The 23,626-nt window shown below is 39.1% G+C and overlaps 1 protein-coding gene across 2 annotated transcripts in view; it reads right to left on the reverse strand.

The window, feature by feature from the left end:
* The window catches only part of Mrc1 (mannose receptor C-type 1), an 87,842-nt gene that overhangs the window by 45,107 nt on the left and 19,109 nt on the right, over nucleotides 1–23,626 (reverse strand). The window contains exons 5-9 of one of the 2 annotated variants that reach the window (XM_027405251.2): nucleotides 16,749–16,862; nucleotides 13,125–13,271; nucleotides 6,544–6,729; nucleotides 2,594–2,751; nucleotides 686–796 (exon numbers count right to left, since the gene is read on the reverse strand). In XM_027405251.2, the coding sequence (XP_027261052.1) occupies nucleotides 686–796; nucleotides 2,594–2,751; nucleotides 6,544–6,729; nucleotides 13,125–13,271; nucleotides 16,749–16,862 (716 nt within the window). Of the gene's footprint in view, nucleotides 1–685; nucleotides 797–2,593; nucleotides 2,752–6,543; nucleotides 6,730–13,120; nucleotides 13,272–16,748; nucleotides 16,863–23,626 lie in introns of both variants that reach the window. The other variant, XM_035441485.1, reaches the window with a different exon arrangement.

Raw genomic sequence — 23,626 nt, forward strand, 5'->3', positions numbered from 1 at the left:
TGTGTGTGTGTGTGTGTCTATATGTGTGTGGTGTGTGTGTGTGTGTGGTGTGTGTATGTGTGTGGGGTGTGTGTGTGTGTGTGTGTGTGTGTGTGTTTGTGTATGTGTATGTGTGTGTGTGTCTGTGTGTGTGTTCTGCACACACGAGTGCCCGTGTGTATGCAGGTAAGGCACATACACCATGGGCTTGTGTGATTTTATTTAACCAAGTTACTCAGCACAAGTTGGAGGCAAGGTGCCCTGCCTCTTACTGTAGCGATGTCCTGAAAAGCTTCCTTCCTGGAATAAAGCTCACACAAGGATAACTTGCTATCAGCACGTCAGCATTCAGGTTTATTCACTGTAAATGTTCTCAACTGCCCATAGGATCACACACTACCCATTCCTGCATAGCAATTTCTTTTGCAGCCTGTATTCAACTCAACACCCACCCCAGGCTCTTTTACATGCTTCATTTTATTCCCTGTCAGGACTTTCTGCATGGAGCCAAGGAGCAATTGCACCTCCCTATTAACCAGAGACTATCCAAGGAAATTTCAAGAAGGATGGGGTATCAGACACAATAAAACACTGAATATTTACAGTTGAAACATTGGTCTTTGATGATAAGTAAGTATTGCCTCATACAAAATAAAGCCATTGCATCAAATGGCAATCTTTATTGTTGTGCACAGTCTGTACTCACTTTCCGGCAGCCTTTTTCTGCCTCCTCTGGTGCTGGAGCATGGGCTTGTGATGCCATCTTACAGATGTAACCAAGTGGCTGTTCACAGGCTCTGTCTGCCCAGTACCCATCCTACAGAGCAAAAGAAAAATACTGATTATCTGTTTTAGGATCCTGCTACATTTGATTCTTTCTGATCCTGAATCCAGGGCCATACGCATTCTAGCTAGAGGAAGCTAGCATCTACAAACAAGTGATAAATTCACTTCTTACATGTAAGCAGCATATTTGGCTCTAACTACACAAAGGTAAAGAGATTGTAGTTGCAATATGATTCTTCATTTTAAACATTCAAATCCACTCTGTGGAGGGAGCTGGAAAAAAAATTTAAATACTTGCAGGTCCTTAAAGCATGTTGCTCACTGATGGTTTGCATAGAGCCTCCTCCTTGGTCTTCAAGTTAACCAAGTACATGTAGCCCATCCAAGAAAATATCCTGCCCAACAAAGCAAACTTAAAAGCAAATCTGAAATCACAGCAGTTCTTCCTTCCTTCTCCCTGGATGATGAAGGTTGTTGGGGATACAGGTCTCAACATTCCACCTTGTTTAAGATTCTACCTTCCCCACTTCTTTAGGCACGTCGACTGAAGATCTCCTTCTCTTTCCCTTATTGAGAGCTTGAGGACTTTTACACGTATTACCCTTCTTTAATTATTCATTTCTAATTCACTACCATCCAGTCTCCAGCTCTACATCCAGAGCAATGTTTATAAACTGCAGATGTTTTTCTTCTACTCTTAAGATAACATCACTCTTGTTTCCTGAGTGTCAAGGAACTACCCACATCTTCCTCTAACTCCTGAATGCTACTCTCTGGCTTCTTCTATCCACTCTGATGGGTCACATCTACTCTGGTCTCAAGATTTAAAATAATTATAATGATTTTAAATAATAAAAATAGTAGGTAATATTTATTAACAATACATTTGGTCCAGGAACTGTGCATAATATATGCATAAACCTTTTTAATCTCCATTTCCTCTCGTGAGATGCATACAATTATCCCCTGCGCAAATGAAGAAGAAAGTTATACAGCAAGGCCCGTATCTATCATCCATCAACAACAAAAAGTGTATTCACTGATTTCTGCAAACACACATAAAACATCAAATGAGCCATTTAACACAAGGCCATCGTGTAATCAGAAAAATCAAATGTGACTCCTCAGCTACAGATTTTAGGGTGAAACACAAAATAGAATCACACATGTCTGTATCTTCTATTCAGAGTAACCAGTTGAAGGTGGAAACAAAGCTCTGAATTGTTGAATCAAATAATATACATATATATGTATATATATATATATATATATATATGTGTGTGTGTGTGTGTGTGTGTGTGTATACATATATACCATGTTCTAAATAGCACTGTATACATGTATACAACATGTGCACTTGAATGTATATGCTTCAGAAAGCAGAGAGACAGTATTAGTTATTAGTTGATGCTACCTTTCAGCCCTATGGGTTTAGCTTCTCAACCTTCCTAATGATGGAAAATTTTAATACAGTTCCTCATGCCGTGGCGACCCCCAACCATAAAATTATTGTCACTGCTATTTCATAGCTGTAATTTTGCTACTGTTACGAATTGTAGTGTAAATATCTGTGTTTTCTGATGGTGTTAGGTGACCCCTGTGAAAAGGTCATTTGACACCCCTCCCCCAAGGAATCACAAACCAAAGTTGAGAACCACTGTTTTGTATCATTTATCTTATGGTCTTCTTGACTTTGCTAGACAACTATGAGACACTCAAAACACTGAATCTGAATTGTGCAACTTGAATCTACAACAGAAGCAATCTCAACAGATAGCAAGGCAGAGAAAAGAGGCTCCCAACACCATTGTCAGGCACAGCACCTCACCTTGCCCTTCATCACCACGCAGTCCTCCTGCCTGTTGTTCTCATGGCTTGGCTCTCCACGAAGCCATTTGGTAAATGTCACTGGGGTCCCATCACTCCACTCAAAGTACATTTGAATCTTGATGTCATTTAAACCAATCCATAACTCATCCTGTGGTTCTATACAGGAAGAAAAACACCTAAGTAGTTTATCACTTGCCAAAGGTCAGCATTTTATCAGAAAAGAGGCCACTAGGCTTATCCACACAGCTATGTTCCCTTGATCTTAGAGAACTATTATAATAGACAACCTTCTACATGCAATGGATATATATCAACTACATATTAGAATGTCAATTTTAGGTTTTTCAATGTTTTCTTCCCATTGTAAATGTGACTGTATTTTTCGTTATAATAATACACCTTGTGGGAGTTCTAAAAATGAAATGAGCAACCCCAACCTTGTAAAGTTATGTTACTGTTACAAATAACTTATATTTCTGAAACTACAGTATCATATATCATGATATATATGATGTATATACAGTATCATGTGTGGATTTATATATTTGATATATACATATCTTATATATCACTAAACTTGACTATCAAATACTTGATTATTAACAAATATTGTGAATACTTTAGGATAAATTTTTAAGTCACTCCTAATTTATTGGATATTACTATTAATATCATTATAAGTACTTCTGTTAAAGTTCAATCACTGAATTTCAAGTGAAAATTATCTAGACAGTGATAGAAATTTAAACTAAGGAGACAGGGAAGGAGAGATGGCTCCGTGGTTAAGAGCAGTGGTTGATCTTCCAGAGGACCCAGATTCAATTCCCAGCATCCCTCTGGGGGACTAAAGAGATGGCTCAGTGGTTAATAGCACTTGTTGCTCTTGCAGAGGATCCTGGCTCAGTTCTGGAGCACACACACAGTGGCTCATAACCAGTTATCACCCTAGTTCCATATAATCTGACACCCCTTTCTGGCCTCTGTGAGTACAAGTGGTGTACACACATACATGCAAGAACACACACACACACACACACACACACACACACACACACACACACACACACACAAGGTAAAATACTAAAGAAAAAGGCTGACAACTGACATTTGGCAGTGATTTACATAAATAAAACATATTTGGTCATTTTCATTATAAAATGATATACAATACTAGCAAAACTAAAAAAAAAAACTTAGACTAAGATTACAGCAAAACGAAGATCTAAAATATGAACACTTTATCTTGAAGTTCTCTGGGGGTGGGGGACGTATTATTACCTCTATGTGACATGCCTAACATGTCACAACAATAATGGAACAAATGATTGAAGATCTCAGGCCACAAAATAAGCATTTCCAAATTTAAATATTAGATGCTATACAATTCAATATCTGTTCAATTTGCTTAACTGGGTATGGCACTGTAGCCTCTGGCTCTAATCTTTGAATGGAAAAAGACAATGACTTCAAAGCTTATAAAGATGATATCTGGTAGAAAATAAGGACAACATCCTATAAGAATTTCCCTAAGTGGCTGATTTCTTCCTCCTGAAAGCTGTCAATCAGCTTTTGGAGAAGTCTTCATGTGGCCTTTTGCCAGCTCTAGCAGATGTTTCCAACAATTATAGGTAAGAGTGTATATTTGTTTTAGTAGTTTACAAAGAATTGGGCTTTATTATGGAACTCCCATATAGATTTTTCTTACTAAACTGTTTTCCTTTTAGAGTGCTCACAGTTTTACTAATATTCTACACACACACACACACACACACACACACACACACACGAGTGTATGTTTTAACTTGTTAAATCAACTTTCATAAATCAGTTAAAGAAATCATATGAGCTGGCATTCATGCCCTTCATGCTCAGGCTCCAGATTATCTACTTGTTTAATTCCATGACTAATATCTAATATGACTAATAAGAGCTTCTATCTCAACTAACTAAAAAGACGTTTTGAAAAGTTTTTATTTAGAAGCAATAATCTCAGTTTTCTATAACTTAACTTTTATCAAGACCATTTTGTTCTGTTAAATAAGGAAATATTATAAATGATATAGTTTGAATATTTTGTTTTTAGTAACTTCTTTTTGATGTTTTTATTTTTTCTTTTATGTAAATGAGTGTTTCGTCTGTAGGTATGTCTGTGAACCGGGTGCATGCAGTGCCCACTGAGGGCAGAAAAGGGCATCAGAGTCTCTGGAACTAGAATTACAATGGTTGTTAGCTGATATCCGCATTCTGTGAACCAAACCCAGGCCCTCTGCAAGAGTAACAACTGCTCTTAACAGCTGAACCATCTCTCTAGTCCTCATAACTCCCTTTTTCAATGTAACTCATTCACTAGTCCTCAGGCTGATTTGAGATGAAACCCTGGTTATCCAGCCACCACAAATAATTATGGCAATAAAAATTCATGGTTCTGCTCTAGCTATACCATGCCATACAGAGTGGGACTGACAGCCCTTTGCATCTTAACTAACCTGCTTGCTTCCAAAACTGGTCCATTTGCAAGCTTTCCAATAGGTCATAATAAACTTAGGTGACTGTTAGTTAAATACTCTCATCGTAATTACAATTCCATCATTTAATCTGAGTCTAGATTAAGTCCAGGCTAGGTGAGTACAGAGTAATTAAGATGCTGTTTACATGCTGCAAGTGCTATGGGGGGGGGGCAGTATACAAGCATGCAAGTGTGCATGCATATGAATGTAGGTGCTAAAGGACAACCTCAGGTGTCCTTCCTCAGACTGACTGGTCAGTGATTATCAGGGATTGACATGTCTCCATCTGCCCACCACCAGGGTTACAGGAGGGCCACCATACTCTGGTTTTATTAATTGATTTTTTTTTTTTTTAGGAAACAAACAGGCATTTAAAGAATAGTGATAAAAAAAAAAACAGAATAAGACAAAACAGAAGAAAAAGAACCAAAGAGAAGCACAAGATGCACCAGATTTTATACTCATTCTGGGAATCCTCATGCTAAGACCTATGGACCTCGCACTGCTGAGCCCCGGGACCACACTCAGGTTCTCAGTGGCAAATGGTTTCCGCTGACATCTTTTCTGCTCCTCTTGTCTTTTCCCCTCATATATTATTTAAATGCCTTTTCTTCCCCTGTATCCTGATAACTTTTCAGGCAATGAGCATCAGGAAGTGATGCCCTCTATCACCATCATCCATTTCCTCTTGTTTTGCTGGGTAGAAATTAGGACCAGCTGCAGTCGCTCAGCAGCCCCCATCACTGAGATAAAATGGATCATCATATAATCAGCAGGTCCTCTGGAGGGCTGGTTTTTTTTTTTTTTTCTCTTAGCCTCCTTTTCTTAAAAGACCTCCCAGATTATCTGACCCATCAAGTATCTCATTTCTGGTTTTGTACATTCTCTGTATTAGCTTTAAAGGTAAATACCTAAGATAGAGATGTAAATTCTCTCAAAGGTTTAGTATATCACCATTCATAGTCACTCACTTCTTACTCTGTGACACCCCAGTAAAGAAGAGAAAATCCTGAGTATGACATGGTTCATTTACGAACATTTCTTATGAGCTATAATATTGGCTTTACAAAAATACACACACACACACACACACACACACACACACACACACACACACACACACACACACACACGCACACACACACACACACACACTCACTTCCAAATTTTACACTAGGGCCAAGTTAAACACGGACATGTCCAAATAAAGATATGTGGGGAAATGATACTAAAAACTACCCATAAAGAGAAAATGTTAAATTTCTTAATGATGCACTTATTTAAACTACTATATAATCTTTGTTGGCAGAAGTATCATTTACTTAAATTTATATTGTCAATGAACTATCAATTTAAACTGAACATTTATTATTATACTAGCTAGAAATGGGTGGCGAAGAGGCAGCTATGATGGGCCTAGTGTCAAGGGGAATTTTCTCACCATATCCTAGCTGGGAGAAGATGAAGTCAAACTCCTCAATGCTGTGGATACTTGCCAGGTCACCACCTTCCTTCCTGCAGGCTTGCAAGGCATATCTCTGGATCTTCTTCTCTTCCCTATAGATCTTGTAGCAGTGACCTGCATAAGGCCACCACTGACTAGGGCAGCCAGTTGGTATATCACTTTCTAGAGAGGAAAAAGAAGTATAGAAAGCATATGAAAGAAGTTTATTTAAATTTGCAACAATATTTTCAACTACCTTATATGTAATTTTTTATTATATGTCTATGTAAAACTTCACAACTGTAAACATAAAGATAACATTCTTCACTTTTATGGCAACCACATTCATAAAAGATACATGGGAAAGAAATATTCTGTTTAGCTTGTTTTGTTTTAAAAGGGGTGATTGAGAAAAAAAAAACCATATTTTACTTTAAAATGAAGTCTGGTACCTTAGACCATTTAGCCATCCTGAAAGCCATTGAAGAGAGTCCTTAAAATTATAATAAAGATATTGAGACATAGCTCTTCACAGTTGATGGCTCCTGGTGGGGGGCTAGGGTTAGGGAAGGAGCCAATTATCTTTAAGGGGCTGGATACTGGGATTTTGACCATATTCCAATGAGTATATGGTCAACACAAATTAGACTTGGTGTATTTTGAGAGGGGGAGGACACAAGGATGGTAGGGTGGACCTGGGAGGAATGGAAAGCAAGTATAATTGGGGTACACTGCATGAAATTCTCAAATAATCAATACAAATATTATGTTTAAAATAAATAATAACAAATAAAATAAAGCCAAGGGCTGATGAAGCAATCACAATGTTTCTGCATATGTGATGGCCTAGGTTCAATTGCCAGGGCCTAAGTAAATAAATAAAATGGCCAGGTAGTGGTGGTGCATGCCTTTAATCCCAGCACTCGGGAGGCAGATCTCTGTGAGTTCAAGACCAGCCTGTTCTACAAGAGCTAGTTACAAGACAGCCTCCTAAGCCACAGAGAAACCCTGTCTCGAAAAAACCAAAACATAAATAAATAAATAAATAAATAAATAAATAAATAAATAAAATGAAGACAAAAGAAATATATTTTTAGAATGTGCCTTTTCAACAAGACTTTAGAACAGATCATCTAGTTTTTTCTGTCCTTATCAATATCAAACCTGCACTAAACATCTTTGATACCCTATTTAACTGTGAGAAGACCGAAGATCCATTGATCCTCTAAAAAATTGCAATGTAACTTGTTTCTGTGGACACTAGGGAGACTGTCATTCATTGGAGAAAGAGCAACACCCCAAAGCAGATAGGAGGAAGTAGTGAAGCAGGGTAGGAAGAGTGTGGATGTGAGGGTCACCAGGAACCAAGAGGTCATCTCACTCCGACCTGCCACTTGTGCCTCTGAATGACCCAACACCATTTATTCACTCCCAAAAGATGCTTCCAGTTACAGTGGCCATGAAAGCAATTTAGGTTCAGAAACTTTTGGCACAAAACCTAAATTTTCCACAAGAAGGTTCTAAGCAAGTCACAGAATAGGAATCAGAGTAGTCACATTGGTTTGTTGGTTTTTTGTTTTTTTTTTTTAAACAGAAACCATATTAATACTAAATTAGCCATCCTCACTGTGTTCTAAACTAGGAAAGAACAGCGATACTGCACTTAAAGAAGACAAGCCACACAATTTTTTTTTTATTTAAGTAAATCAGTGTTAACCTACTCGTTGTTGCTATGAGAAGCTGTGGTCAAATGTCATAACCTTGATTACATGTTGCAAATCTTTAATAGTCACGAGCTATCGGGGAGCTGTACTGAAGATGTCTGAAGGGAGAGACACCCTCTTCTTCCGATGATGCCCTTGAACTTGGCATGGGCCCTGGCACACAGTTAGTTCAATGAGTGTTGGATGGGAAAGAAACTGATTTATATAGCAGCTTCCTTTTGCTGTTTTAAAGATACCATTTCACATAATTTTGACATTGGGTCAGCTTATATAGTTAAGCTAGACAGTAAGCGATCGCAAATGTGCTGCTCATATAATGCCTGGTACCGGTCCCTTTCTTTGTCATCCTCTCATTTGGGTGGGGGTGTGAAACAGGGTCTAATGCAGTAACTCAGGATGGTCTTGAACTCATTTTTCCCCTGCTTCAACCTCTCAGCTGCTGAGATGACAGATGGGCACTCTCACTGCTAGCTCCTTTGTCATTCTTTGAATGAATTAGTCCCATTTCTCCTTAAGAGCAGAGACTGTCTGAAGCCTCTTTGTGCATGGGTGAAATGTGAGAAAGTTCTAATTTGCAATGCCCTAAACTGTACTGTTGTAAAACAAATATTCTTATTTAAAAACTGTCATCCCTTAGTACAATTTCAATTCTAGATACTTTCAGGGGTTTCCAAAAAGGAAAAAGAAAGGAAGGAAGGAAGCAATGAAGGAAGGAGAAAGGGAGGAAGGGAGGGAGGAGGGAGGAAGGAAGGAAGGAAGGAAGGAAGGAAGGAAGGAAGGAAGGAAGAGAAAGAAGGAAAGAAAGAAAGAAAGAAAGAAAGAAAGAAAGAAAGAAAGAAAGAAAGAAAGAAAGAAAGAAAGGTAGGTAGGTTTGTGTAGCTTTGGAGCCCTCTGGTGGGATGTCTTAATTTTTCTGTCTGGGAAACTGGAAATAATTGCAGTCAATGATGAAAGCTTCAAAAACTGAATAGAAGAGCTGGAAAAACATTTTAAAATGCATTTACTGTGGCTCTAGTTCAGTGGTAGAATGCTTGTCTATCATACAGGAGGTTCTGTGTTCAACACCCAGCAGAGCAAAGCACTCTAAAAGTCTGAAAAGAGGAAATAACCAACCCAAGTGAAATGAAGGGGATTCTCTTGGAACCACCACAAAAGACCCCTTGTTCTTCAGGAGGACCAGCACTGCCCACAGCGTAGCTACCAAGGTAAGCCACATGCATCATTTTAGAGTTGCTACTAGCCACAGTCATTAAAAGAAAAGTGAAGCATCAGTGTCAATAATATCATCTCACCTGGTATATCCAAGATATTATCAATTTGATACTTGATGGAATAAAATGAGATTGCTCAGTTATTCCATGCTAAGTTCTGGAAATTCAATGTGTATTTTATACTGCAGCATATTGCAGTTTACACTATACACATTTCACTTGAACTAAGACCCAATGGTTAGTAGCTACCAAGCTGTGTGGTATGGTTCTGGAAACAAGGGAACTGTGGACACAGAGGGAGTATGTAAAGGATTAAAGGGCGCAAGGCTGGATTCTTGCCAAGAGGGGCCACCAATCAGGAATGCTACCATTTATTCAGGTGCAGAGTGTTGGGGGGCGCGGAGGGGGTATTGGCTTTTCTTGTGTGTAGTCCTGGAATTCGATCTGCAAACCAGGCTGTCCTTGAACTCAGAGAACCACCTGCCTCTGCCTCCTGGGTGCTGGGATTACAGGTGTGTACCATCACACCTGGAAAATGCTACAAATTTAGATCTCTGCTTATAGGGGGGCATGCATGCAATAGACTAATCTGGACACCCTGAAGATGTAAAGGCCAGTGTTGAGTGTGGCTGAGCAAGTGAAGAGGGGCAATATGGATTCAGTAATGCATGTTTGGTGATATGACTGGGATTTTGTAGGAAGAGTTACCAACATTCAGATTTTACAAAGGAGGAACTTAAAACTGGTGGATTAAGCAAGAAGACCAAATTATAAAATTCTGCCTCCCATTCCAGAGAGACTTAAATATAACTTTTCTCTACTTCCCCAAAGTGGCAACTGCAAGTCTCTGAAGGAGAACTACATGAATTCTTCTAAGAAAGATTTAGCCATCCCTTCTGCAATAGCAGTAGAAGAGACAAGTTGCAAGCACGACTAAGATATCCACAGGTTTGTTCATAGTCACTATGGAAAGTCTGTAAAGTGGAACTAAGACCATGAACCAGGAAACTCCACCCATATCCATCAGAGGTTGTAAGCCAGAGCCCACCACTGTATCCATCAGAGATTACGAAGCAGGTACCCAGTCTATATCCTTGAGTGATCATGAACCAGGGCCCACCACCATATCCATCAGTGATCTTGTCTGTATCTTTACCTGCTAAAACTATAAACACACCTACTTTTGTATGTAGCAGTTCTACTTCTAGGAATATCGTGTCTGCAAAATGGCATGTGTATAAGGTTATTCAACTTCACAAATGATTAGAAGCAAACTAACAATCAAGGCTGGGGAGTAGCTCAGTTGGGAAGTGCTGTCTTCCCCCCCACCCCCACAGACAGGGTTTCTATGTGTAGTTTTGGAGCCTATCCTGGCACTTGCTCAGTGGACAAGGCTGGCCTCGAACTCGCAGAATGCTTAGTGCTGTCTTTTGAAGAACAAGTACTTGAGTTTGAGCTTCAAAATGCATGCTGAAATAAAAAGTATGTGCTTGTAATCCCAGCACTGGGGAAGTGGAGATAGGAAGGTCCCTGGGGCTTATTAGTCAGCCAGTCTATCCCACTTGGTGAGTTGTGGGCCAATTAGAGACCCTGTTTCAAAAAGGGGGGGGGGCGTGGACAGAATGATCTGGCGCTACACTCTGACCTCAAAACACATACACACACAAAGTAAATAAACAAAATCTATTATCATGGGACTTATCTTTCCATGCAATGCCCATAATCCAGCACCTCCAAAATGAATGAAGAATCAATTTACATACAAAGTGGAATGATGAACAAAACTGTTGACTAACAAAACCTTAAGATGAGGACTGCATAAAAAGAAAGTATGCTGCTGGAGCACAGGGAGCAGGGTGAAGGGTGGAAGAGGGGAGGAAGAAAGGGGAGTGGGGAAAATGTATAGTTCAGTTTGCACAGAACAGAAAAAAATCACTGTGAATGCCTTTGCCTATACAACACAGAAGAACCAACTAGGTATATACACACTCAGAAATTAGGATCTTCCAGAAAACAGCTCTGGGTGGCAGAAATAAAAAGGTATGGGGGGGTATCATTGTTGATCACTTGGTGCTTTTGATTTTCTAAGCATACCAATCATATTTATAAATATTCCAAAAAGTTAAAAATGAGCTATCTTCGTCATTTTGCTGTTAAAAGATACCATGACCAAGGCAACTTTTTTAAAAAGCATCTATTTGGAGCTTATGATTTCAGAAAATTAGAGTCCATGACATATGTGGTAATCATGGCAGCAGGAAGGCAGGCCTGGGGCTGGAGCAAGAGCTGACAGCTCACATCCTGAGACACAGCCATTAGGCAAAGAGAGAGAAAGAGAGACTCAGCCAGGCAGAAGCAAGTGAATCTCTGTGAGTTCAAGGCTAGCCTGGTCTACAGAGTGAATTCTAGGACAGCCAGCTGTTATGCAGAGAGATCCTGTCTTAAAAAAAAAAAGACAGACAGACCCTGGGAATGGCACCAGTCTGTTAGAGATCGTCCAGCAACCAATAGGGTATAGGTTTTCTTTATTCAGATACACCAGCAAGCAAGGCAAGGAGGCCAGAGAGAAGGGGCCTTTCCACGTGTGCCCAGCTCTTTAAGAACCTCCTTCTACATCATCTCAGACTTCCCCTCACCCCGCCCTCACGGGCGTGTCCCAGCACACCTGTCCAGGTTACCTGGGGCGGGGCTAGGGTGTCTCCTTACACCAGTCTGTTGAAATTTCAAAGCCTAACCTCCTTCAACAAAGGCACATCTCCTAATCCTTCCCAAATGGTTCTACCAATTGTGGGGACCAAGTATTTCAAAATTTGAGCTGATAGAGGCCATTTTCATTCAAACTACCACAAGGGCCATCAAGTTTCCCAAGCAGAAGATAGATAGATAGATAGATAGATAGATAGATAGATAGATAGATAGATAGGTAGGTAGGTAGGTAGGTAGGTAGGTAGGTAGGTAGGTAGATAGATAGATAGATAAGATTAGATCAGCAAACAAACCCATATAAAGCATGAGTCATCCTTCCAAATAGTTGTAGTGATAAAATAAAGGTTGTCTTTCAGTATGTTGAAAGGAGAATCCATTACTGCCTTAGCAGATGAATTCTTCTATAGAATTATAAAACCACTCAGTATTTACTGTTCTACCGGAGCCTAGCCAATATACAATGCTTAGAGACTATGCTTGTTTTTGGAATATTTATTCCATTGTGCAAAGACTTTAGTGTAAGATGCTACATTTAGTCCAACTTCATCAGTGTGGACCAAATAATGTCATCCCCTCCAGATACTTATTTGCGAGTTTTACTTCCAATTTTGTCAGGTGTACAGGAGGTATATAGACTATGAGTTTCTCTTTCCTCTTCTATAACATGTGAAAACAATACCAACTTTACAGGGCTGGAGAGACAAAAATTCTTATTTATATCAAAAGTTTTGCAACATGTTTAAACACTTCTTCATGTCTGAGAAATTTTAGCAGATGGTAGCATCAACAAAAGAAAAGGACTTTTAAAGTCATGTCATTATATTTACCTATAAACACCAAAAAGTTGTCTAGAAACATGTCATTTTAGTTGAGTCACACTTTCATTTATCTTTACATTCTAATATTTTATACATTCTGATCAAAGAGATCCACCTACCTGAGGGAATAATAAATGGGTTCAAAGTGTTGTTGCCCTTTTTACAAATGTAGCCCAGCTTCTGAACACACTCCAGATTCTCCCACTTTGCATTTTTTCCAGGGTTTAGTGACACACAACTCTTTCCAGGCTCTGATGATGGACTTCCTTCAAGCAAATGACAAAGTTAAAATGGGACTACTGAAGTTCTCATAAGTGGATGGCTTCTACCTTCCCAACTACGACACCCTTACGTCGTCATCCTTGGGATTTAATGGATCCCCATCCTGTCTTTTGCTACACATTCACAAACAAATATTTACTGAGTGCAGAGCAAAAGGCATGGTGGGTATCTATTTGGTTTCTCGTTGCTGGCTTATTCCAAGGCTTAAAATGTTGATTACACAGTAGAGTGCTTTGAAATAATCAACCCAACAAAGGATAGCATTAGACATTAAACTTTAAACAGCTGTGATGAGGAACGACATCATGTGTCATACAGAAGGGCTGAATGAGAAGAATATATGCTGCTCCAAGTGGCCATATGAACCGAAGAAATAGGCCAAATGACCTCTGTTAATCTTCCCCAGTCAGAGAGAGACCAAAGTGAAAGATAACAATGGGAGAGACAAACACAATGGAAGAGAGATCTGGAAGGAAATGTGCCACACTCCCAGAGCTAAGACCCATCGTGCATTTAGTTGAACTGTCTCCTCATCTGTTTCATATAGGAAGCCAGTTAAAGAACTAGACTGTGGTCAACATCTACTGAAATCCATGCATCCTGGCTGAATAATTTATCTACTGCAGTGGATATATGTGTCCATCCTTACATCCCAACAGAACATTTATTTACTGCAATGGATATGTGTATCCACTCCTACAGCCTCTTTAATAGATACACGCATCCACCTCTACATCCTCTAATGAATAATTTATCTACTGCAATGGATACATGTCTCCATCCCTACATCCTCTGGTGTATAATTTATCTACTGCATGTGTATGTGTGCCCATCCCTACATTCTCTGATAAAACATTTATCTGATGCAACTGATATCCCTACATCCTCTTGTATAATTTTAAATCCAGTGTTCTAGAAGTAACTTCATGTAATTCCTGAAGTCTTACAAATGAGCTACACACATTCTGTCAATACCTTTATTTTGTGACCTTTGACAAATGTTTATCATACACCTGAATTTCACTCTCACAAGAAGAAAATCATGTCGCCCGCCCATGGAAGTCTTTAACAGAAACATTTTGCAGGTTGAATAAACACTACACAAAGGAAAATACCATTAGTAGTAAGCACAGAGAATTATTTTAAAAATCTGTTGATAACATGGCCAAGATAACAGGATAGTGAAGCTCATAGTTTTGGTGTTAGTACTAGAAAAAAATACTTCCAAGAGTCAATAGCATATTTAATACATACTAGTCTTAACTAAAGTGCTCATTAGTAAATCACATTAAATATTCATTTATTAGTGTAATACCACTGCCTACCTTGAGATAACAGTTAGTTGTCTTTACAGATCTTATGGCTATTATATAGTTGAATTTAGATTTCTTCATCATTTACATAAAATACTCTTAATTAAAATGCAAATGTAGTTTAGCAGATGCATTTCTTAGAAAGACTTTAATTGAAAAAGTTGACTGGGCAATTTATACATAAATAATTTAAATTATTCCACAATGTTTCTAATTCTAATTTCAAGAAACTTCCATATTATTTAAGAAGGTGATTTAGTGTTGCATCTGTTTACCAGGAATAAGAAAACACTTTTCCCTTTCTACTGTCCCTTCACCTAAGTTAACCCTCAAATTCTCTCAGTGAGATATAAGACTACAAGGGGTTGGATATTAAAGTCTTTGTACACAATTGAGTAATAGAGAAAATGGCCTACCTTATGTTGGGTAATACTTTAACCACTAAAGACAGAATAAACCATAACCCCTAACAAATAATTGGCTAGGCATGTTGGTGCACACTTGTGGTCAGTCCTAACACTCAGGAGGCAGAAACACAAGGATCAGTTATTTGACACAGGATCAGTTGTTTCAGACAACCTGGACTATTAAAAAAAAAAAAAGGAAAACCAGGTTGAGATTAGTGTTGTGAGAAGAGGAGGGGAAAAGAAAGGAGGAAAGGGGAAACCTCAGCTTTTCAAACAATAGGGTCTGCAGCAAAGCTGATAAACACATGACTAATACATTCCTCCTCTCCTTTCCTGCTCCATGGCAGACATCACTAATCATTAACTGCACTCTTCTACACAAACACGATTGGTAATGTGCTGGAGTTAGAGAGGCTGGATTCACACTTGACACCCCTCCAGTAGCTTCTAACAACACATGCTACTACCAAACAGATGAAAACATCTCAGAAACAATATTTATGTTTCCCTGAAGAACTGCTTCATATGTACTATTTATAGTCAACAATCAGTGTCCTTTGGTGTTCTGTCAACTTGTATGCTGTGACAACATGGAAGTGGCCCATCCTCTCTGTTTTCTAACTTCCAGACAATCAGAAGGCTGCTGGAGTAATTACGGACATCAAACTATATTGCTACAAAAAGTGCTGGTAAATGTTTATGCTGGTGTAGGATTTTATAATCTGTTGCTGAGATAATATTTTTAATTCAAGGCTATTCTATTATAAACAACACAAAATAGTATCACTATAGACTACATATAAAAATACCTCATGACCCAAGACAATGAGAAATTCACCAACCCAAAGTATTCAGTTCTCTTAAATTCATAATGGGTATTTGTAGATATTAGTAGATACAAACATATGTGTGCAGTCAGGCCTCCTGTCACGGAACTGAAAACCCAGATAACCAGGAGGCTGAGGAAGGATCCCAAGTTCAAGGACTTTCTGGGGTAGAGTAAATTTGAGACCAATCTGTGTGATGCAATGAGACTGACTCAAAATTGAAAGCATGTAGAGGGCTGAAGACATAGCTCAGTGCTTGTCTGATGTGTACAAAGCCCTAGGTTCTGCCCTTAGTGTCCATCCAAGTGTGTAAGATTATCGATGTCTACATAGCATTGTATTTATTAGAAATAATATCTTATATATATATATATATTTATATATACATATATAATCACTTCTTTACTGAATTTTTAAAACTTCATGTAAGACAAGAGAGTCAAAAAAACTCAGAGAGAACAATGGTCATACAAAAAAGTTGAAAGCACTTAGTCAGACTTAATAATAGTCATGTAATCTTTTCAAGGACAATGACAAAGTTAATATGTCACTAAATACATATTAATATTAATAATTCTATTATCTTTAACCATATTTAAGAATAGCTACAAAACATGCATGCTTGAATTAAGAACTTAACAAACCAAAGCTTCTTGGAGAGTGTAGACATCAAACAGAAATTTACATTGATTGTTGTGATTATCCTGGGAGACAAGTCTTTACCCCAGGAAGCTGGTCTTGCGTAAACTTGCACCTTTAGAATATGCAAATCCAGGTTGAGAACTTCAAAGCATGTTGAGATATGGCTATGTTCCATTAATCTCTTTGAAATATATATGTAAGGTAAGGAAGGTCTTTAAGATATTCCTATGAATTACATTCAACTAGTAACTATCAGGCAGGTTGAACCTTACCTGGTAGCCAGTTCAGATATCGGAACGGGCTGCCTCCACTCCACTGCCAACCACTGTTGAAACTCAGGCTGTTGAGTCCAATCCAGAGTCCTGAGCTCAAGGAACTAGTCAATCCTACATGCAAAATGCAAACACAAACACAAAACAGGTATTCAGAAATGACAATGAAATTAAACCCAGAATTAATTATGTTATTCAAAAATGTGAGAGAAAGGGCTGGAGAAATGGCCCTGTGACCCTGGGTAGGTTCTCAGAACTCCTGTTGGGTGGCTCACAACATCTCTAACTCCAGCTCCAGAGGACTCAATATCCAATGTCTCTAGCCTCCAAGTGCACTTATGGGTGTGTGCCTGTGCACACACACACACATACACACAGAAAAAAAAATAATAATGATAATGATAATAATAATCTCTTTTTTAAGTGTGAAGGAAGTAGTGGTTAGCATAGCTAAAACATTTTCTAATAACCTAATAACCTAAAACAAGTAGAATCTCTGACAGGTAAAGAACCAGGCAGAGAGTATTATGAGAAGCTAGTGACTATGGCTAAGGTTGCCACACTAATGTAATCATCTTAACCATTGTCTTTTGGGGATATGACAAGCGCTTCTTCTGTGGACATGATTATGTTAACTTATGAAATAATGACTTTCTTACTTCCTTCGAGATAAAGGTAAGATTTATTTTATAAAACAGCAAATCCCTATGACAGAAATTTTTTACTAAATATGACCTACATTGTCATACTTTATTACCTCAACTTTGTATTTCAGAACTTATTTTGAGAATTTTATGATGTTTAAAATCAATTTTTCTACTTTATAAATGGTTATTAAACTGAAAAAAAAACATTTATGCCAAGATGAGCAATGTTTTATTTAGGCAGATAATAAATAATAATTACAGTGGTTTAGTCTACTGAAGCCTAATATGGAAACAAAAGTAGAAATGCCACATGGACTAGCTAACACAAATATTTCAACTTCTTACTGCTTGTATCTTAAAGAAAACCAAAGATAGGAATTTTCTAATCTCTCCAAATTGTCTTAGTTAATGGTAAATAATTTTTAAATCCATGCTTTAATTTATTTTTAAAAACACTCAAGTCTGCATATATGTTATAAAACAAACTTGATAGTTTATGCTCACTGACATCTATGGAATATTTTCCTCAGTAACACCTTTTAGTGGTGAGAGTTAGCAATTAAGCACAATATTTAGAGCCTCATATTTGTCCATTTGTTTCCAAGGCTAAAAACAACACAGAAGATATGGTGATATATTGTTTATGGTTAATAAAGCTACTGGAGATCAAAATGCAAAGCTAGTTAACAGCCATAGAGCCAGGTAGTGGTGATATACACATTTAATCCCAGGACTTGGGAGATGGAGACAGACAGATCTCTGTTAGTTCAAGGCCACACTGAGCTACATGAAATTGATCCAGTCTAACAGACAAACAGCTCACACAAAGGTGCTCTCAGTACTTGAGAATCACTTGCCTTTAAGCCCAGCATTTGGGAGGCAGAGGCAGGTGGATCTCTGTGAGTCCAAGACCATCCTGAGCTATTCAAGAGTGAATCAAAGTTTAAACCTTTAATCCCAGAATTTGAGAGGTATAAAAAGAAGAAGCAAATGGTCTCGTGTGAGATTTATTTTCCAGACAGGGAAGGCATGGGATAGCAGTCTGAGGCTTGGAGGAGAGCAGTGCGGTCTGCATTGCACTCTGAGGATTGCTGAGGACAGGACAGCCCTTTCAGCCTGAGGTAGAGGTAAGAGCTAGTGGCCAGCTACTTTGCTTCTCTGATCTTCAGCTTGAAGCTTGAACCACAATATCTGTTTCTGGGTTTTTATTTTTCATACAACAATAATAAGAGGCAGAATGAATATAAGAGCTAGAGGATGGGGAAATGTGAGACAGGAAGAAGGCTTCTGAGCACAGCACAGCCATTGCATTTAGGAGGTTTATGAAGACCAGACTGATCTCAAAGTCACAGAGATTTGCCTGCCTCTATTTGCCAAGTACTGGGATAAAAGATGTGTGCCACCATGCCCAGATCTTACTATGACTTTTTAATATGAACAAATATGAGAAAAATGGAAAGAAACTAAATTCCTCCCCAGTATAAACCCATGGATATCAAATATTGCGAATATATTTCTTCTAAAGGAATGTCTTTCCTCTGTTCAAGATATTTTTATGCTTCCTGTCAGATAACCTTTCCCCATGGCATGATATTTTTGACTTACAGAAAGGCAGGAAGTGCCCTGCTCTCCCTAGAAAAGTTACAAATATCCAGATTGTACTGGAATTCTACTGACTGCAATTCTGGACGTTGTATAAGACTCAAAGAAACATGTGAAGCAAATTCAGCCCTGAACCTACCAGGCTGCCTGCTGTCCCAATGAGCATGCTAATGGCACCTGCTGATCAAAGCAGTGCATCTATGTGAACCAGAGACCAGGGCTCAGGCTCCGGTAGGGTAGAGTTGCTATCCATGCCTACAAATCACCTCAGTTGTAAACAAAATGCAGATGCCGGAGCTATCTATGAACCTACTACACTGTGTTCATTTAGATTGGGACCTAGTCGAAGTACCTCCAACCCAACAAAGTGATGACAATGATGGATAACTAACTTCACTTTTAAGAACTACAATATTGGGGCTGGCAAGATGGCTCTGCAAAAAAAAGTGCTTGCCACCAAGCTTAAGAACCCGAGTTTGATCCCTGGAACCCACATGGCAGAAGGAGGAGAGAACCAACTCTTACAGATTGTCCTTTGACGCCCCCCCACACACACACACATACATAAATGTAAAAAACTAAAAATGAAGAACTATTACACTGTGTTCTTGCTATCAACTAACTGTTCCATTGCTCAAACTTTGGGGTAAAACTCTAAAAAATTACCTTTATTTTCTCATCATCATTTGTCAGCCAGCAAACATTGAGACAGTGTTCCTTGGAAGGGTCAATGTCAATCTCCCTGGATGGGAGGCACACCTGTTATAATGAGCCTCATCTCCAGCAGCTTACCTCACTAGCTCACTCTCCACACGATACTCATTTTGTTTTCCCTGTTGCTTCCTATCTCTGTGCTGGTCATTTCTTGGTTTTCTTGTTTATATCTGTTTTCCCTGTGGGACTTTAGTCTCATGTGGATATGTCAGAAACAGCTTGGGTGTTTTCAAGACCTAACAGAAGGCCCACCAAAAAGTTATCAAGATAGAAAGCCTGTTGAGCTAGTAAATGAATAAATGTGGATGGGAAAATCCCAAGAACTTAAAGTGTTTATAAACACATTATGGGATATAACAAATGCAATATGTAATAAATTATAATTTACATTTATTACTTAAGAATATAATAAATTATAAATACATCTGAGCAAGTAACTATTATAAAATGTCAATAAGAAAGGCTGAGGGGTAACTTCATCAGTAATGTGTTTGCCATGTTATGATAACTGAGTGTGACCACCAGTAATGACAAAAAGTGCCAAGGGTGGTGGAGCATGCATGTAGTCCAGTGCTGGGGAGGCAGAGACAGGAGGATCCCTGGGACTTACTGAATAGTCAGATTAGTCTAATCAGGGATCTCCCAGTTCCAGAGAGAGGCCTCGCCTCAAAACAAAACAAAACAAAAACAAACAAAAAGACAGAGTGGATGGCTGCTGAAGTATGCCACCCAAGGCTGATAACCTCAGTCCAGGACAGGAGCCACACCCAAGAGTTACTGACCAACACAAACTGGATGTCAGTCATAGGTTTTGTTTTTGCTTTGGTTTTCATTTTGTTGTGGTGGTGATTCTTTTTTTTTTTTAGGAGAACATGAAGTTGGGTGGGAGAGATGGAGCGAGCATTTGGAAAGAGTTGGGGATGGGGAATAAATATGATCAAAATATGTTGCATGAAATTTTCAATGAATACAAAATAACATTATTTTTAAGACAAGGTGGCTGGCTTCTGAGGTACATCACCCAAGGTTGACCTCTGGTCTCCACAGGCACAGGCACATATTTGTATGCAAATCTGTACATACACACAGAATGTAAATATATAAGTCATAAAAGTGCTAATAAGATAAGAGAGATAGAGTAGATTCAATACTCACTCCATAAAGTTTGGGAAATTCTAGGCTTAAAACAGTGTGGCAGAACTTTGGAAATCAGTATGGCGGATTCTCAGGAAAATGGGAATCAGTGTACCACAAGATCAAGCAATTCCACTCTTAGGCATATACCCCAAGGATGCACATTCATACAACAAGGACATCTGTTCAGCTATGTTCATAGCAGCATTATATAAGAGCCAGAACCTGGAAGCAACCTGGATGCCCCTCAACTGAAGAATGGATAGAGAAAATGTGGTACATTTACACAATGGAAAAAAAAACAAAAAGAAAAACAAAACAAACCAACAGAATCTTGAAATTCAAAGGCAAGTGGATCGAACTAGAAGAACCATCCTGAGTGAGGTAACCCAGTCACAAAAAGACAAACATGGTATGTAACTCACTCATATACAGATTTTAGACATAGAGCAAAGGATCACCAGCCTACAATTCACACCGTCAGGGAAGCTAGGAAACAAGGAGGACCCTAAGAGAGACATACACAGTGCCCTGGAGAAGGGGAAAGAGACAAGATCTCCTGAGCAAATTGGGAGCATGGGGGAGAGGAGAAGGAGTTAGGAGAAAAAGATGGGGAGAAGAGGAGGGGGGAGGAGGACAGAGGGAACAGGAAGATTGAGTCAGAGGAAGAATAGAGGAGAGCAAAAAAAAAAAAAAAGAGAGAGATACCATAATAGAGGGAGCCATTATAGGTTTAAAGAGAAATTTGGCACTACGGAAATGTCCAGAGATCTATAAAGATGACACCAACTGACAATCTAAGCAACCTTAAATGCCCTTCACCCATAATGAGATTGATGACTACCTTATATGCCATCCTAGTGTCTTCATCCAGTAGCTGATGGAAGCAGAAGCAGACACCCACAGCTAAACACTGAGCTGAACTCCTGGAATCCAGTTGCAGAGAGGGAGGAGTGACGAGCTAAGGGGTCAAGACCAGGATGGAGAAACCCACAGAAACAGCTGACCTGAACGAGGAGGAGCTCATGGACCACAGACTGATAGCTGGGAAACCAGCATAGGACCAACCCAGACCCCCTGAACGTGGGTGCCAGTTAGGAGGCCTGGGCAATCTATAGGGCCTCTGGTAGTGGGTTGGTATTTATCCCTAGTATACGAATGGACTTTGGGAGCCCTCTCCACATAGAAGGATACTCTCTCAGCCTAGACACAAGGGGGAGGGCCTGAGCCCTGCTCCAAATGATATGACAGACTTTGAAAGATCCCAATAGAAGGCCTCACCCTCCCTGCAGAGCAGAAAGGGGATGGGAAAGGGGGTTGGGGGGGGGCAGGAGAGGAAGAGGGAACTGGGGTTGACATAGAAAACAAGCTTGTTTCTAATTTAAATTTTAAAAAATTAAAAAAATAAAAGAAAAGAAGCAGAGTTCCAAAAAGAACAGCTCCAGGAAAAAAGAGGGAAGTGACTACACAGTAAATAGGCCAAGGTGTGGCATGTCACTAGCTCAAAACACCACAAACAAACCACACACACACACACAGCAAAAATAATATAAAAAATAAAAACCAGTGTGGCAAAAAATGTATCAGACAACAACATGAGACAGCTTTGACACCCACGAGGAACTAGAGAGCTGTGTTAAGAGGCAAAATGGATGAAGCAGTTGTAGGCAGACAGATGGCATCCTGGAGTCAGGTTAAGGTGTTCCATGATAAGAAATTAAGGGTCACCAAGTGTTCTGTAAAGACAACAGTCACTGGTCCAAGATCTATTATGTAACTGGGCTCTGGCAATGAGGAAGTAGAGATTTTTTTTCTGATATTCAGCTGTAATATCTGCTTTGAATTTTGTAATATCTGTGTGAATTTTGTTGACATTTTGCTTAGTTTTATATTTGAGGAAGGTATCCTGTAGCTCAGGCTGATCTGCAACTGGCTATGTGCTGGAGGATGACCTTGAACTTCTGGCCCTCCCTCCTCCACTTCCTGCATGGTGGAAATATAGGTGTGCACCTACAGTGGCTGGAAAAGAAAGCACCCTCCCCCATGGGTCTTTTTATCCGAACACTTGGTCTCCAGTTGGTGGTACAGTTTGGGAATGTTGTGAAACCTTTAGCATGCTGAGCATTGCTAAAGGAAGTATGTCACGGAGGGTGGGCTTTGAGAATTGAGAATTTATAGACCAGCCTCGCTTCCTATTCTCTCTCTTTCTCTGCTTCTCCTGTATTTATCAAATGTGATCTCTCCATTTCTTGCCTGCTAGGCCAGCCTCACACTCCTGCTAGCCAGCCTTCCATGCCATGATGGACTTTAAGCCAAAATGAATCCTTTCTTCCCTAAGTTTATTTTTTTTAATCACTGTGTCAGAAAAAAGAAGTCATATAACTAGCATGCCTATTTTATACTTTTGTTGTTATTTTAGTTTTTGAAAGAGAACAATTAAGTAGGGTGGGTGGGAAGATTAGAGGGATTGCTTGAGGTCAAACCCAGGCCTTCTTACATGCTAGATAAGCTTTCTAGCAAATGAGGTACCTCTCCAATCCTCAGGAATGAGTGTTATGAATTAAATATATATTCTTTTCTCAGTCAATATACTAATTTTACAACTTTATAATAGATATTTTTAAAGCCAAACAATACATTGCAGAAATAAATCCTGAAAATACAGGTTTTGGAGTTGGAGAGGAACAATCCAAAGGGACTTCAATTTGCACAAGAATTACTGACTTGCCTCTGTAACAGACAGTTCATTTCATTTTATTGCCTTGAACTCTCTAATGCTAA

Source organism: Cricetulus griseus, chromosome 3 (genome assembly GCF_003668045.3).
Source record: "Cricetulus griseus strain 17A/GY chromosome 3, alternate assembly CriGri-PICRH-1.0, whole genome shotgun sequence".
Taxonomy (NCBI): domain Eukaryota; kingdom Metazoa; phylum Chordata; class Mammalia; order Rodentia; family Cricetidae; genus Cricetulus; species Cricetulus griseus.